Source organism: Pleuronectes platessa, chromosome 13 (genome assembly GCF_947347685.1).
Source record: "Pleuronectes platessa chromosome 13, fPlePla1.1, whole genome shotgun sequence".
Classification (NCBI taxonomy): Eukaryota; Metazoa; Chordata; class Actinopteri; order Pleuronectiformes; family Pleuronectidae; genus Pleuronectes; species Pleuronectes platessa.
The window spans coordinates 15,331,673-15,348,568 of record NC_070638.1 but is presented as its reverse complement, the minus strand read 5'-3'; the positions used below and the strand labels follow the sequence as shown (position 1 = coordinate 15,348,568).

Below are 16,896 nucleotides of genomic sequence, written 5' to 3'. Positions count from 1 at the left end.
TCAAAACTGTCAGTGGATCCACAAATTCATTATTCACAATTCGTAAAACAAGACTTGACAAAATAAAATGTCAAATCCAAGTCTTTCTAAATACCAGTCTTTTTTTTGTTCAGTCACTTGATCACAGTACAAAATAGTTTCCGACATCACCGAAGTGTCTGTTAAGGAGCTGCCTGGAGCTTTTTATCATCCTGCATGATCTTCATCAGCAGATGGAGATGCCTAGAGCTTCACATTTTTCATCCACGTTGGCTTTAAATAGATTTTTAAACTCGACTCTTGAGCTTGGAAGCAGTAGCTGCAAACAATCCCACCGCAGGGTCAGTTTAGTAGCAAACTTCATCCGCGGTTGAAGATCATGTGACATGATTGAACGCTCCAGAGACGGCCACCTCCCCAGATGAAGAAGTGATTTGAATCTCAACCTTCAACATCACCGACAAGAAGTCGTTAAAGGGAACCGCTACGGTTTCATAACAATGAAACTCCATCTGCTCATAAAGACGATGGGATATGACTGAAAACTCCTCAACAGCTGCACAGTGGAGCTTGTGGTGGTATTATTTTGTCAAACCAAATTTTCCGGGGGTTTTAGACTTTGCCCTCTGAGAGATTTCAATGGACACTTCCTTATTATTTCTTGATATTTTGCAGACTAAACTATCAATCAAATTTATTGGCTAATCAACAAAATAAAGGACAGATGAATGAAAAATATGAAACAGCTGTTGGAGACCCTAGAAATCCTTCTGCCATGTGGCTGAAAATTCAGGGAGTATTGACATTAATGAGCAGAATATTGTCATATCCGGACAGGACTCCAACTATGAGCAAGGGGTTCCAACATGCACCATATATCAAATTTTTTTGAAATGCATCTGCACCGTCTCCTCGTACTTCATTCTCAAGATCCCAAAGTTGACTGAGTAGTGTAATTTCTTTTTTGGGACGTACAGAAGTTTGAATTCACAGATGTTTTCGATTTTTTTTCTCTTGTCCGGGCGCTTTTTTGTAACAACCAGAAACTTCGAACACAGGGACTTGCTGACCTTTAAAATTAAAAGGAAATTTTGAATAAAGGTTTCTGAAACCATCTATGTTGATAATCACTAATGAGCCAGAAAGGATCATTGCTACACGACAAGTTCAGAGTGTGACAGGACAAGCAGAAACACTCTGCAGTGATATAGGTACATGACAGCCTGTAGGTGTGTCCCATCCTCACACACAAAGGCAGATTGACAGAATGTGGGACACGGTGCGGGGAAGGGAATGTTGTTTTCCCTGATCTCAGCTGACCCGGCATTAAGTAAACACAGGAAAAAAATGCCTGTCTGAATGGGTGTTTTCTCTCCCCATTCTAACTCTTTTTACGAGGAGTTTAGATTTCTGGCCCGGAGGTCGTGGCCTCTCCGTTCCAACCCTACTGAGAGGAGGTGGGGCGGAGAACCTGTCGCCAAGAATAAAAGGCCCATCGGCTGAAGAGGTGCAGGCATGCTCATACCCCTGTCCGCCGGACAAACAGGAACGGCCGCCTCCAGCAGGCCAGCTGCCTCGGGGGGAGATCCCCAGTGGCAAATATTCTCCTGCTGTGGGGAGTGAGCATTCGATCCCACCCTGCGGAGGTCAGGAAATCTGTCGAGTCAGAGTAGCCAGAGCTTGGTGGTTTTGGCCACCAGTGAGGCGTGACTAGTGGGGCCCGAAAAGGTTTCTGGCAGCCCATCAGCAGCAGGATGGGACCGTCCAGCGGTGCTTCAAGGGCCCTCAGGATTTTGTCCTCTCTCACCTCACACCAGCAGTGACCTACAGCAGCTGGACGGCCAGCTCTCCCTGGGCCTCATCAGAACTCCTCTGGTTTATGGTGATGTTGCGGTCTGTCAAAGTGAGTGAGAGTTTCACGGCTGCAGCTGAGTAGTCTGTGTTTTGTGGGTCTGTGTGTGTGTGCGCACGTGCACAACAGGTTTTGAATGGGTCCCTGTGGGCTTCAACAATGAAACGAGATCCAGCTCAGAGTTGAGCAGGTGAAGAGAAAGAAATGTGTGGTAAAGAGATGGGAACAGACGTCAAAATAGAGAGAAACGAGGGAAGGAAAGAAGAGGAGTGGGCGAGGGAAGAAAAGCAAGAGTCAGAAAGGGACACCGAGCGAGACAGACATAAACACACAGGAGAGAAAGAGATTACATTAGAGAGGAAGTCCAGTGGATGGAGGATTGAAAAATGATTTCATCTGGCTCTGCAGGTAGGAGATACAGAGTACAGAGCAGCAGAGGAAATCCCCTTCTCTCCCACACTCCTCCGCTCCATCCCTCCTTCATCTTTACTGTGCGCTTCCTGCAGTTGTTCACCTCTGAATGTGACTGGAGAACATCTGATGCACACTGGATTAACGCGAGGGCCCGTGACCCTGAGGGACACGCATCGTTCAGCAAAGATCCCCAGGTGATTCACATTATGACACTGGTGAAAAGGGAACGCCCGTCAGACGAGATAAAAACAGAAAGTCGTCTCAATACATCAAAAAATATTTACTATATAAACTGAAAATTCACAGTGTACAGAAAAAGGTTTATACAACAAGACAGAAATCTCAGTTGAGCTGTCCATATATCCAAATATATCCAAGTTGCTCAACAGAATCGAAAGATGCAAACATGCACAGGCAAATATCCATTACAAACGTATTTATTGAGTTGAAGATGCAGAAAGCCATATATATATATATTTATGTTTATATATATAAAAACAAACAGTAATACTTTTGATCACTGACTTTCCCCACTGATGGTGAAATGTAAAATGAAATTAAGGACAATCAAAAGTATATAAATACGATGAGCTAATACATTCTGCTTTATTATGAACAGATTATTAGAAGAGGCGATTCGGGTCCAATCTATTTGAACTCCTCCAGCATTCATTTAAAATTTCAAAACCTACTGCAAGAATAATACAAAAAAAAAAAAAAAACAAGGATCTGCTTAGTCTCAAAGCTTCAAAGAGCATACAGGTGGCTTGGTTCCTGTATGCTTCGATTATGGGCTTAAACACACAGAACCACCAGTATTAATATAGTACAGATATGAAATGGACTGGTCCCACATGAGATATGAGAAGTGACCCGTCCTGACCTGGAGCTGATACCCTATCAGCTGCGGTTACTTTTCTTGCCTCAGACTCGCTACAGTTTCCAGGTGATGAGGTGTAAGGCACTGAGAGCGCCTCGTGATAGTGCAATGGTCAGCTGTACTGTTACGCTCCAAAACACCCACACACACACACAAAAGGAATAATCCCAAACAGGGTCTAGTTTTCCAAAAATAATGATCCATTCCTTCAAACCCCGTGGGAACTGTTCTGCAGGGACTGGGTCGGACACGCGGCTCAACGGTCCCAGCAGTGTTTGTGGAAACGCAATCAAGTAAAGGAAGACGTGATGGAGCAATGCAACAGATGTACCAACAGCAGCTTTCTGATTGACAGTATTGGAAGCGAACCTGTGTGAGTACGATGTACAGTAAATATGCACTTCCAAAGGCAAAGTAGAAACAGAACAAAAAAGAAGATCAAAACCCTCTTTGACTCCAAATTTGACCAGAATGAGAAAATGCAACATCACCGTGTAAAGCTGACTTTCTGATCCATATGATAAAATGTGATTCTCACACTTTTTGAAGGAAATAACTAAATGTTTGTGTAATACTGAATGTTTTCTGTGTGTAAATGCAATTAATAAATACTGAAAAGCCTGATCAGGACACAATGAGGTTTGCGCTCAAGCTCGGCTATTATGACCTCATTCATGAAAATGTAAAGAACTATATTAACGTGAGCTGAACGTCAGACAGACAAAGAGCTGTGGACATCTAACACTGAACCAATAAAAAAACTGATTCAAATCTGTGGATTTAATCACAACACAGCTTTTGCCACAAAACCTTTAAGATGCAGTCAGAGGAAGCGCATGGTGGTGAAATCAAAAACACAAATTCAAACCTCTTGAGTTATTTCTGAACAAAATCAATGGAAAGCAGGCCTGCCTGTGACCAACACACATTGGGACTTTGTAACAAAATAAATTATCAAAATTAACCCTAAAAACAAGAGATATATATATTTTTTATATTCTACAATCCAAGATTTCACCATTTACTGAAGAACAAAAACAGTCTGCAGCAACAGGAGGTTTGGGAGAGGGGTCCTCCTCGACCGGGACACAACGTACGTTACCGTGCTGCACGTCTCCGCTGAGGCTCGAAGCCTCGCAGCTGATGAAGTGATGGGGACAGTACCGTGGCGTTAATGAACAGAAAGAGGAGGAGAAGAGAGATGCAGTGGCCAAATTGACTTCATGGCTCACCTGCCAGAGCTGGCTGCCTTTAAATAATTATGAGTAAAATAATTAACACATGCATTAGTCCTATCAATTGTAGTGAAAAACACTATAAAAGCTCAGATCTAAATAAAGATGAAGCAAATGGTTTATTAATTGAATACTTTCAAGTGATATATCTCCGTTATTCCTACTTTTAACCTCACATCTAAACCAAGCGGCCACATGAGACCTCAGGGAGCCACACAGAGCGGCTCTGTGCGGAGTCAACTGAACAAGCACCTGGTTATTGAGTCACGAACACAATCTCTCTACAGAAAACACTTCAGGAACTCAAGTCTGTACATTAATTTAACACTATGTCAATGAGTCAAAGTGACACCAGTCTGTGTGGCAGGTGCCCCTCACTGATTTATCTGCTGTTGGCAAGAAGGTGAATGAATGAATGGTTGAATGGACAAATGGCAGATGTGGGGCGGGGGGCTGCTGCAGCTCATTAAAAAGCACAGTACAAATCTTTGATATTTACACTGAGGAAAGTGAATACATTCAGGCGGCAACAAGGAGAGTAGAACGACCTCTCCCCTGTACGAGGTACATTTGGCACTGCTAATACTCAACCCATCTCCGTCACAGTCCTCTTTTTCATTCCTTTCTCCTCAGTCCCTTCGTCAAATTAGCCAGTAAGTCAAGCTGAACTTCTGACATCTGCTTTGTCAACATGTCACCTCCGCTCTTACTAGTGAATTAAGTGATGTGAAGTGGTAAACGTTGGAGCGCGGGGGCCGGTGGAGCTTCTCTGCGGCTGTCTTATGGTGAGACAGGAACAAGGCAGATCCAGTCCTCCCCGGGACCCCTCGCCACCCCCGCTTCAATCAGCAGGAGTCTTTGGTTCAGAAGGCACATGTGTGCATCTCTCCACAGAAACCCTCCTGTATCTTTTGATTTTATAATATTCTCCTTTGATATAAAAACCCCGGCAGTGTGCAGGCCACCCAAATACGGGTTGTTTTCTCTCTCCCTGGGTTGATCCTTTTCCCAGCTTCCTGATCTGAAAGTCCTTTGGGAAAGGTCGAGGGAGACTGTAGGAGGGTTGTAAACTCAGATACCATTGGTCAGGTCTGTGACGACGTTGGCCTTAACCAGTTTGCGAAGGAAGTCTTTCTCCTTGGATATGTTGTGTGTCCATGACTGTGGGAGAACCAGAGGAGAAGAGAAAAAATTAGTCGTACAACATCAGAGCAGAAGTAGGAAGACAACTATACAGACCACACTAAGCAGCATAACAAATGCATTGTTATATGCACTGAGACACAAGCGTGTGTTAGTTTGGGGTTTTCATATTCCCAGTATCTATATGTGTAGGTGTACATTTGAAAGTGTAAAGCCGTTTTTTCCTCCCTGCTGTGCTATGAGGACTCTGTCCAGTGGGTCAACATGTAACCTAAGCTCCTGGTTCCTGTGTGGTGCTTTGGGAGTGACGTTTGAAGAACGACAGACAGCAAAGGAAGGAGGTAAATGGTAGAGGAAGAAATATACAGGAGGGAATAAGAGTAAAACAAAGAATGAAGAAAAGAAAAAAGAAACTGCAGAAAGCTAGGCCTGGCCCTGCAAGAGTCAGACCCAGTTTAAGGCTCTTCTACAGGCTCAGACTCAAACCTCCAACCACATCCCTGTGTGATGGGTCACACACGGAACAATGAGCCAGTGTGATTGTAAATTAGCATCAGTTTTCAACTTAAAATCAACCTTTTCTCAGTCGCAATGAATTACAAATGTATACCTTCTTAATTTTTTGAGGTCAGGAAAGATGTGTTTGGAAACCTTTCTGCAAAATGGTTCTCTAGCCTTTAGCTTCTCTATGCAAGCAGGCCAAGTCAAGGACAGAGGTGAAATGTGAATGCGTGTTAAAAAACTGAGAGCTGGCACTATTTAGCATTTACATTAGGGCTTGAAGTTGTAGAATGTAAAACTAAGTAAATAAGTGTCAAGAACTGCAGGAATTACCAAGATTTAGAGTAAGATGATTTTGTCATTTGATCCATTATTATTATAAACGATAATGATAGCTGCATTATTAAATAAATTAAAAGCTTGTTTAGCTGTGAGATAACAGAACTTAAGATATACCACAGCAGGTGTTACAGGATTTGTGTTGCGCTTTGGCTTTTCTCCATCCAGATAGGAAACAAGCTCTTTCTCAAAGTAGTGGAATAAAAGTGGAGGATTTCACTGTTCAGCGACCGCATGGTCCCAGAAATTTAAACAACCCGAGGCACTGGCAGCGGTCAAAGTGTTCCCCTTAATTAGCCATGTGTGGCTGATGATGACAATGTTGATGATGAAGATGATAATAAATACCAAAGGTTCAGGGGGAGTTTAGACAAAGGTTATCATCATACTGAGCTCATGGTTTACACACGTCAGCACACGGGTGACATCTTTGATTCCACTGGGTTTTAGTGTAAACACAGAGAGGAACTTGACTGATGGAGCAGAGAGGGGTCCGTAATGAGAGCGTTTAGAAAATGCTAGTTCAAAACGTGCGCTAACAGCATTTTAATAAGTGACTGATAAATGAGCAGTAGTGCTTCAATCCAGGGATATTAGTTTCCATTTTTCTAAATGCGTTTACCTCTTATAATCCCATTTAGTTTAGTTTTTATAGTGTTAAAGGTTCAGTGTGTATAATTTAGTGACATCAAGTGGTGTAGTTGCATGTTGCAGCTGAGTACTAATAATTCATAATTTAAATGTAAATGGCCCATTTTAACACACAGTAGTGAAAACCTATTTTAAATTCAATTTCTGTCAATAAATCCCTTTCACCTAAATCTAACGCACTGAACCTTTAACAGTTGAAGTTTTTATTACATGGGCTATTTGGGAACATAGTCCCCACCATGATTTAAGTGCCCTTAAAGCAAAAGAATAAAGCAAACTTTAAGAATGTTTAATTTATCATTATGTGCCTCATTTAAACATAAGAAATATGACTATGCAGGCTGCACAGAGGCAATGTTGCGAACACTGAAATATCTTTGCAATAGCAGAGATTAATTGAAATCATGCATCATCATTCTTGGACCAATATTACATCAGCCCAAATAGAAAGTGAGTGAACTTTGGCTCCAGGCCTTTTCAATTCCCCCTCAACCTCCACAGGACTGGTGGTCCATCTTCAACAAAGATTAGTTTCTAAACATTTTCTTCATTAAACACACACGTTGTTCTCATTAGAATGTCGCACCACGTTATATTGAAAAATCGGACAATTTAAGAATATCTGCAATAAGGTCTGTTCTCAGATGTTCAGACACTCACCTCTTTAATGGCAGACATCTTGACAGTCTCGTAGTAGTGGAGAGGTGCATGGGGCGTGTTCATGTCATAGCCGAAACCGGCCACGGCCACCTCATCACAGTTATGCAGTGCCATCGTTATAGCCACTGTTCCTAGAGTTGGAATGTTCTATAGTGAAAGCAGAGACACATTCTGTCAGATCATTAAAATACAGACGCACACGGATGTTAACGCATTTTAACTAACACAGGCATCAATATGGACTAAACATATATGCAGTATTAACATGTCCAGCTAATTCTGAGACAGATGTCCACTCGCGCTAGTGTATCTGCTTCCCTTCCTCATTTATGCCTCTGTCTTTGTTCTGCTGCATCGCTGCTAACTGACTTTGAGCACTTGGTGATTAACTATTACCTTTAAGACACGACCCCTACAGACCCCTGCTACGACAGTGATCTACAGGGTTGAACTGTGCTTCCTAACTGCCCTGGGCTGCCAGAGATCTGGGGGGTATAGTGAATGTGTGTGTGTGTGTGTTTGTGTAATTATGTGTGTGGATGTTGGCGAACGAGAGAGAGAAAAAATGAGTGTGTTGGAAGAAAAAAAAAAAAAAAGCGGGTCCAGAAGAAAGAGTGGAGGGAGGCCCCATTTAAAACCATTACCCTGATTTGCAGCCCTCAGGGTAGGTGGAGCTGAACTAGCAGCTGGCTAACCCCCTACTGCGTGTTCTAATACAGATTAATTTACACACAGACTCACATTCACACTTGACATAAACACTTATATGATAAATAGACCTCCTCATTCATTTTCATGTACATAAACATACCCTCTGATGGTCACAAGAAAGACAGGAGGGTGTTGTATTGAGAGAACGCACCAAATCATACAACTCGGCAGCTTGTATGGTATGAGACAGCACTGCACGCAGTCACAACACACACACACACACACACACACACACACACACACACACACACACACACACACACACACACACACACACACACACACACACACACACACACACACACACACACACACACACACACACACACACACACACACACACACACGCACACACACACACGCACGCATACACACACACATGCCAGATGCCCACATGCTGAACACATGTTGCAGGGGGGAGTTCATGCAGGGGTGTTCTGGTGGCCCCAGAGGGCAGAGCTGCAGTGATACACTCATTTCTTTAATAATATTCCCTCCCTACCTCCCGACAGATCACTGCACTCTGTGGTGTTGAGTTTGTATTTTTCTGCTGTCTGCCCTGGTTGGTGGCCACAGACTGAAACTTCTATATCCAAATGTTCTTGTGTGTCTCAGGTCCGTAAAAACATGACTCATGAGCAAAATGCATAGATCAACTTCTAACAGTGTATTAAAACAACTTAAATGCTTGGTGGTGCTTATCATCGTCCTGCCAAGGCCACAGACACCGACTTTTATTTATGTATTTATTGATGGCTATCGAGATGTGAAGAGGATTTTAACGAATAAGATATAAAGTGTTTCAGAAACAACTTAACCCTAGCTTTAAATGACTCCAGAAAAACCTTTGTAGTCTTCCTGCCATTAATTTACGAAAAGAGGCTACTGTTCAAATCACGGTGCTGTTGCCATCTAACATTGCAGTACTCATATGTGTGTAGAATATTATGGCTGTTGTCTTACCCCTTTGCCCATGATGCCATTGTTGAAGGGCAGGCCAATGAACTGGAAGGCAGCTTCCTGGATGAAGTAGGGGTTCAGGATTCTAATCTCGGACGCCTCTCGAGGTACATAGTGAGCCACCGACTTCCAGAAACCCTCTGTGCCCCTCTGAGGAAACACAAAGAGAAGGCAGGAAAAACAGAAAAATTGTACATTAGTCGAAAGCACAGCACTGTTTTTCCCCTCTATAAGATCAAAGTCATGTACATAAAACACATTCACACGCTCACATGATGACACCTCCACAATTTACCAAGTCAACATCAAAGTGAGATTATCCTCTGTAACACTGACATAAAACACAGGAGCCAACCAGAAGCCAGACCCCTTCTAGCACTGATTAGGGAAATGGCTTTTTGGTCTCTTAATGGATGAAGTCAGGGTGAGGGGCTTGCAGGACATCGATAATTACGACCCCTAGGAGGGGGAGTCTAGCAGTGGGTGAGGGGCGCAGCCGGCCTGGAGTGCTCACAAGATTCGGCTTTGCATTCCCTCTTTTCCCCAAATTATATGTGTGCAGAGGAAGAGGTTTCTGAGGTAAAATATTCAAATAACATCTTGTGTATTATTCTTCTCAAATCAATCTCATTCTGTTGAACTTACATTACAACATAATACAATTGTTTATGTTATTACTATATATGTTCTTGTCCTGTTGATTTAGTGAGTCAGTCAGAAAAGTAACTAATATCAAGGTGACAATATCAATGATGATGTTGGCGATCAAATTTTAGAAAGTTCATGATGTCACACCCAGTGACACAGGAGCAGGATTTTTTCCCCTTTCTTCCCTAAATACCCTGATACTCTCAGAACCTGCTGCATTTTCAGTTTTACAGAGTGCAACAGTTGTACACTGCATTAATGATTAGGCTTGATGGATATATCAGTGGATTGCGTGATTTTAAGGTAAACCCTGAATGTTGTTGCAGTTGGGAAATCAAAAACCCTCAAAACGGGTTTGCCAGCCAACATCCAAGGTTAAATGTGGCATTTGACAGGAAATGGTCCAAATCGCACCTTGACCCGAGGCTGTTCTGCGAGACCTCAGGTCTTTATACAAAATGGCAATCATCATCAGTCGCTAGGGCAACCTGTCAGACAGGCCCACGTCTCCAGCTGAATAAAATTATGTAACTCTAATGAAACACACTTGGTCATCTCAGTCACACCAGAACAGGACCTGAGTCATATTCTGTCATATATGATATTTATTTTTAATTTAAAAAAAAAAAAGCGAATTTTGAACAAATCTAATCCTAATGTAGCGCCTATCAAGTCAAGCAGCGTTGAAGTATTACTTCAAATGATAAACAACATTATAGTGTAACAAACTAGCAGTGCGTGATTGACTTGACTGACCGTGTGAGTTCCTAAAAGGAAAGAATCCACAGGGTCAGAAGATGTGAAGAGGAATCACCTGTTCAAATAGTGAAGCACCCGCCCGTTCGCCTTTAATACAGCAATGCATGACCGTGTGTGTGTGTTTGTGTGTAAGTGAACGTGTGTGTATGTGTGTGCGTGTTGGCAGAGGCAGTAGCAACAAGTCTGCTGGCTTTGTGGCTTCAACAGTGGCGGCTCTTTTTGAACGCAGACCCAGCTCTGTGCCTTCGGCAAGCTGCAACAGGAACAGCAGCTCATCTCTCCTGTCAACACAGCTTGTGTTTGCCAGGAATCTATTTAGCAGCGCTGTTTGGATGTGTGCGCGGCTGTGTACGCTGAATAAAGAAAGTAATGCATTTTTTTCTTTATTTCTAGGAAGGGGAGAAGCTAATGACACACAACACACACCCCTCGCTTTACACAGCTTATGACCCGACCTGTACATAGACACGCATGTGATGGGGTGGGGTGGGGATCTCTTTCAAGATATTTCAGACCAGTACAGGTGGCTTTGACAAATGTTGAGAGCAATTAGTATGTAAGGATTCAGGTCTGCAGAGAGGCAGGGGGTGGAGGCGGCTGTTATGAGTTAAGGAATGTAAAACGTTGCTTACATTCAAACATCTCTAGCTCAGACTACTTGTTGTTGCAATGGTCAGGGAGAGTTAATGATAAATCTCAACCCTCCTTAGACGGCACATTTGGATCTCAAGCCACAGGAAGGAAGACTGTTGGTGGCTACTGGGTATGAATATTCAAATATGCAACATGGCAAGTTTTAATTAGCCTCATCTGGGTAAACTAGAATTCTTGCTTTGTGGTTTAAACCTTTGCCAACCATTTGAAGTGGAGTTTACAACCATGTCCGTCCAGACTCCGACAATAAATGTAGTGGAGACTCTGAAGTCATCACACAGAGAAAAGCATACAACAGTAGGGTTGCAAAATTCCGGGAATTTTCAAAGTTGGAAACTTTCCATGGGAATTAACGGGAATATACAGGAATGAACGGGAATAATGGGAATTAACGGGAATAAACTGGAAATTTGTGGGTAACTGTATTTACCTTGTCATATACAGACATAAATATAAACATTTTGTTTTGTCATAAGCTGATTTGAGCCCTGAGGAAACTTTGGGCACTTGACTATATGCTTCTGCGTCTTTGTGTAATTCCTAACATAGGTCTTTGCACAGTATTTGCAAATGAACATAGCCTTTCCTTCTACATTGGCTGGGGTGAAATGTCTCCACACATGAGAGTGCACGTGGCATTGTTCTGTAGAATCAGATGAGAAAAAATCTTGTAAAAAAACACTAATGCAATGCCAGAGATATAAATAGTTGGAATCGTCTTTAAAAATATTTTACAATTGATGGATAAATGAATAGAAATAGGCTAGATGAACAGATGAACACTCCTCAATCAGCATGCTAATATATTTTCCCCAGTAATATCATTAAAACTTACTTGACTAGTCCCGCACACTGCAGCAGGGCTATTGAGGCAATTATCTGGAGGGTTGAAATTCAACGTGCAGCGTGTGCTGCATTCCATACATCTTTAAAATAGAGTTTTGAATGATGTTTTTATTGCTCAGCGTTTAATTTGCGTATTTTTATTTTTTCAAAATTCCCGAGCTTGATATTCCCATGGAAAGTTTCTGGAAATTTTTCGCCCCTTTGCAACCTTATACAACAGTCAAATTCCTTCCTTAATGTTCATATCTGACAGATAAAACTGATTCTGGTAGAGTTGTACAGTTGCAGCCGTGACATCAGACAATGCTTCAAACATGCATGTTGCTGGAGAGAAGCAACTATTTATCATTCTTCAACCAGACAGTTAAGAAGTTCTATACAATCAGTTTTTAAATGGTGGGCACAAAGTTTGGTGTCACCGATTCAGAATGCGAACTAATGTGAACCATCTCCCCTTCGGTTCCTGAGTTCGGGCGTTGAATAATCGCTTGAAACGTGTTTGGCAGAACATCGTGATGTCACAGTGGAGTCAACCTTTGACGTTCTGGATACAACATTTCATAAGTTCATCCAAGTGGGACACAGAATTGTGTCATAATTAGGGTACACATTCTTGAGATATATATAATCTATTTAGGTATCTCGAGAATTGTTCATCGGATCAGCTTCACACTTGGCTTGATATTTGATGGACACCTAATGAAATGCACTATTGAATTTGGTGCGATTTGGAAACTGGATACATTCAATATTATACACTCTGATTAAAGAGACGACAGGCACTCTGTAGCAGCAGTGGCTTGGACTCATCAACGAAAGTGACATTGTTGATCAGGACAACAGCAAAGACACAGATTTTCCAGTTCCGGTTGAGTAATAGTTATCAGTGGTGGATCAAGCTGCAAGACTGCTCAAAGCTTTGGCAAATAACCTCCAGGGAACAGGATGTTGCTTCCACTGTGGACTAGTTTGTTTGCCTTAGTTTAGAGAAACAGCAATACGTTGGAAGCATTCGAACATGGACCGAACAGGAAGCCACAGAATGGTATACCGCTTACTCACCAGGCCCTGACACACACATGCTCAAAGGTGAACAGAAGTGTGCAGCTGACTGGTTGGCAGTGGTCAGAGAGGAAATGGCTGTTTCCCTTCTCCTGCACCAGCTTTATGGTTAAATTGGTCTGGATTATTAGATTTAAGTGTGTGCACAAGGCTGTGTGCTCCAATAAGGCACCTGTGAAAACAACCTTGAACTTGGAGACTTAATTGTTCACAAAGCGATGAGTTGGACGGTAGAGGGGTCGGCTTCACATAACCAGAAGGTAAAGTAGGGCAAACCAATTCTCCTCGTATCAACATTAGTAACGTTTTCATCCAAATTTAGAGAACATTTTTGACACTAATAAAAGAAAAATTATAAATAAGAAAATAGTAACATAGGCAAGTTTTAATCCAAATACAGAAAAATAGATGGCACAAATTTGACGATTAATTGCATAGGACGAGGACGCAATAAGATGCATTGAGAACGCCAGCAAAACTTCAAATGAAGAAAAACAATATGAAAAACATGTTAAAACGAGTGGAGGACAGCGTTTTCTTTGTAGTAGGCATCTTGATTCACGAGTATTCAGGAGCCATGAATAAACGGTTATAAGCTTATAAGGCACAAAATATTTCTAGAGAAAAAACATTATGCATTATCATGACAATCTATTGTAGCCTACTTTAAACCGGCTATTGGAATCATTGTTTATCTCTGAGCCTTAATTTGTGCCAAACCGAGAATTCATACTTTAACACACAAGACGATTAATCTTGACACTGCACAACACTGGACCAAGTGGGGTTTAAAGAGTTGGTCTGGAGATGAGTCTGTTGCCATAATTGCAGAGGCACCCTTAGTAAAAGCCTGGTGTTGTCAGAATACTGACAGATCTTGGCAGTGCTTCTGAGATTATGAGTCAATGAGGAGGAAAAATAGTTCTGATGAATGACACGGCACAAGAAAGGAACTGTCACAACCCTTTGCTTCACATGATGTTTCACAGAACCAGGTAGGCCACAGTGACAACTTGTGAAAACTTGTATCTGGATGTGACTGTTGTCCAAGAAAAGGCCCCACACCTCTGAATCATCGGAGCATACAAATCTGACAGCTTTAGAACAAATCCAGACACAGAGATCCTGGTTGAGTGGAATCAAAGTGGACAGTGGAAAATGGACGGGAAGACAAATTTGTACAATTAATCCTAACTTCACTTAATGCCTGAGTGACTGGCGGCTGCTACATTAGAGTACATCGGCTACAGCAGTAACTGAAACATTTGATTCCCGCAGATAACTAATAGCGAGGATACTTGGTTCTACATTTACGCTCGTGCATGAGTGTAATGTATGAACAGCTCTTCAGCACTGATTCTTCAATAGATGGGAGGTTAAGACGGTACTTCAAATGTATCAGACAATTACCTTAAAAGCACTGCCTCTTAATGTCACGTGTGTAAAATATGCCCACGGCTTTAAAAAGGTTAAGTGTATTTGTCTTGTGATTTTGCACCTGTAGGAGAATTCCAGCTACACACAGACCAACACCAAAGTAGCTAAACACCGGATTAGAAGGACAATGTCAGCAGGTGAGGACATGAGCTACTGTAGGCCGAGAGAAGTGACGGATCAAACGGACGGAAAAAGGGAGAGATTAAGATTCTTCAGAACAATGACCAGTGCCAAAATGGAAAAAGCACGACATATTTAAAATATGTGAAAATTACTAACCAACGCTGTTCCTACGCAACCGTTTTCAAAACATGCAGGCAGAACAAAAGATGAAAATATACCCAAGTTGCACGTCATTCCAAAAAAGCCCAATTAAGAAACAGCGTGTTTTAAAGCCTTCGGTTTATAGTTTTGTGTCAGTTTATGGCTCCTGAGGGACTGAGTGAAATGTGGAGCACTTTGTAGGAGAGCACTAAGAGGGGGAAAGAGGAGAAGAACATATCTGAAATCGAGATGACCTGCTGTCGAGTGTTGCCCACAACAATCTCATGGCTGGAATGATGCATCCCAGCTTCCTTGATAAGCAACCATCATATAAATTTGACTGTATCTCGGCTCTTCAGTCCTGTAAGTAGCTGTGTGAGGATGTGGTTTGTGCGTTTGATGTTTATAGAGAGGACGACTCGAGGTGGACTGGATTCCGGAAGGTAGACTTTAAGCAATTTAAAAACAAAAACGGCAGCCCCCAAACTGCTAACAATCACAATTAAGTTTGTCTGGAGGTCGTTAGCACTGTGTACATGTCGGACCTTTGAGTTTACAAGTTGCAGTGTCTCACCACATAAGTGCTCCACTGAGGAGGAACCGTTTCGGAAAAAATGTTTGAAGGGAAGAGAGGTTTTTCCAGAGTAGGTGGTAAATGGCTAGGAGCACAGTAGAGGGGATTACGACTATTTTTATATCCACAGAGGTAATATTTCTAACAGCTTTGGTTCATTTTTTCACTTTCAAATCGGAATCTGAACCATTCCCCAGTCTGCTTGTGCTTTGGCTTTTCTTGATGCATACCACGACCTCTGACCTCAGTCAGCGCTTTCTCTTTTACCCCGAGGTTATCCGCTGTGTGAAACTCTCGTCTCCACAGTCCCATGACGACAAAGGTAAAGACGGTGCCAACCCTTGACGACATAGTGACCTTGAGGACTTAAATGTGCAGCCTTGTCTCTAGCTACCAACAGGTGACAGGTAGGAAGATCACACAGCCATTGCTGCTGGCAGGACCTGCTGGTATCAGACTATAAAAGAAACAAATTTGTCTTTCTTTTGACTTATTTTGACAAGTCAGAGTCCTCCTTGAACTTGAATAAATACGGAGTTGCTGAACAGCCATCACACGACAACACACTACCAGAGGATCCCTGTGTGGGTGTGAGTGTTAATCATTGCAGGCTAGGTAGGTGACTCATTTTTGAAACACAACACTCATGGTAATCAGTGACATCCGGACACTATGTTAGTCACTTCATGTTCAGAATCTATGTTTACAGGTATGTAAATGTTTATGAATGCATGTATGCATGCTACTTTGGGCTTCTGCACAGATGTTGGGACTTTAAAAAGGGCCCATATAGCGGTTACTTCTGTCCCATAGAGCATCTGTGATGGTTACATTAAAGCTTTCTGGCTAAAATGACATGTCTATAAAGTGATTAAACTGGGTGTACAGAGTTAAACAAAAGAAGTGTTTCCTAACAATATTCCAGCCAGAAGCTGATTTGAAAATCTGTCAGTGATATTATTTAAACAAGCTATATTAGGAGTACCTCGCAGACTTGATTGTTTGGCAAGATGTTTTCAAAAAGATTGGCTTTATAACAATAGTTTGAAACCTCTACATAAGAACCCCTGGGTGTATTTCTCTTAACGAAGGAAAAACTCTTTTCTCAAGTTGTCTCCATCCATCATTTATCTCTCTGGCCTCTAGAGAGGTAGGGAAAGCTCCTGTAAACAAACAGAAGAGATAGAACACCGACACTCCACCTTCGAACTCTGTGTTTACCACCGGCTGTATATCCTTCACTGGCTCTGTTTGAAAATATCCCTGCATATACAAACAACTGTGGCTGTGTGTGCATGGACCGCGAATTTGCGCTGTGCATCGCGGC

The 16,896-nt window shown here is 42.1% G+C and overlaps 1 protein-coding gene across 8 annotated transcripts in view; it reads right to left on the bottom strand.

Moving 5' to 3' along the window:
* Window positions 1–2,666: 2,666 nt before the first annotated feature.
* Window positions 2,667–16,896, bottom strand: part of st3gal3b (ST3 beta-galactoside alpha-2,3-sialyltransferase 3b) — a 50,039-nt gene continuing 35,809 nt past the window's right edge. For all 8 annotated transcript variants that reach the window (XM_053438236.1, XM_053438237.1, XM_053438234.1 and 5 more), the window contains 3 exons: window positions 9,329–9,475; window positions 7,655–7,801; window positions 2,667–5,521 (listed from right to left, as the gene is read on the bottom strand). In XM_053438236.1, coding sequence (XP_053294211.1) covers window positions 5,432–5,521; window positions 7,655–7,801; window positions 9,329–9,475 — 384 coding nt within the window. In that variant the 3' untranslated portion in view covers window positions 2,667–5,431. The remainder of the gene's footprint in view (window positions 5,522–7,654; window positions 7,802–9,328; window positions 9,476–16,896) is intronic.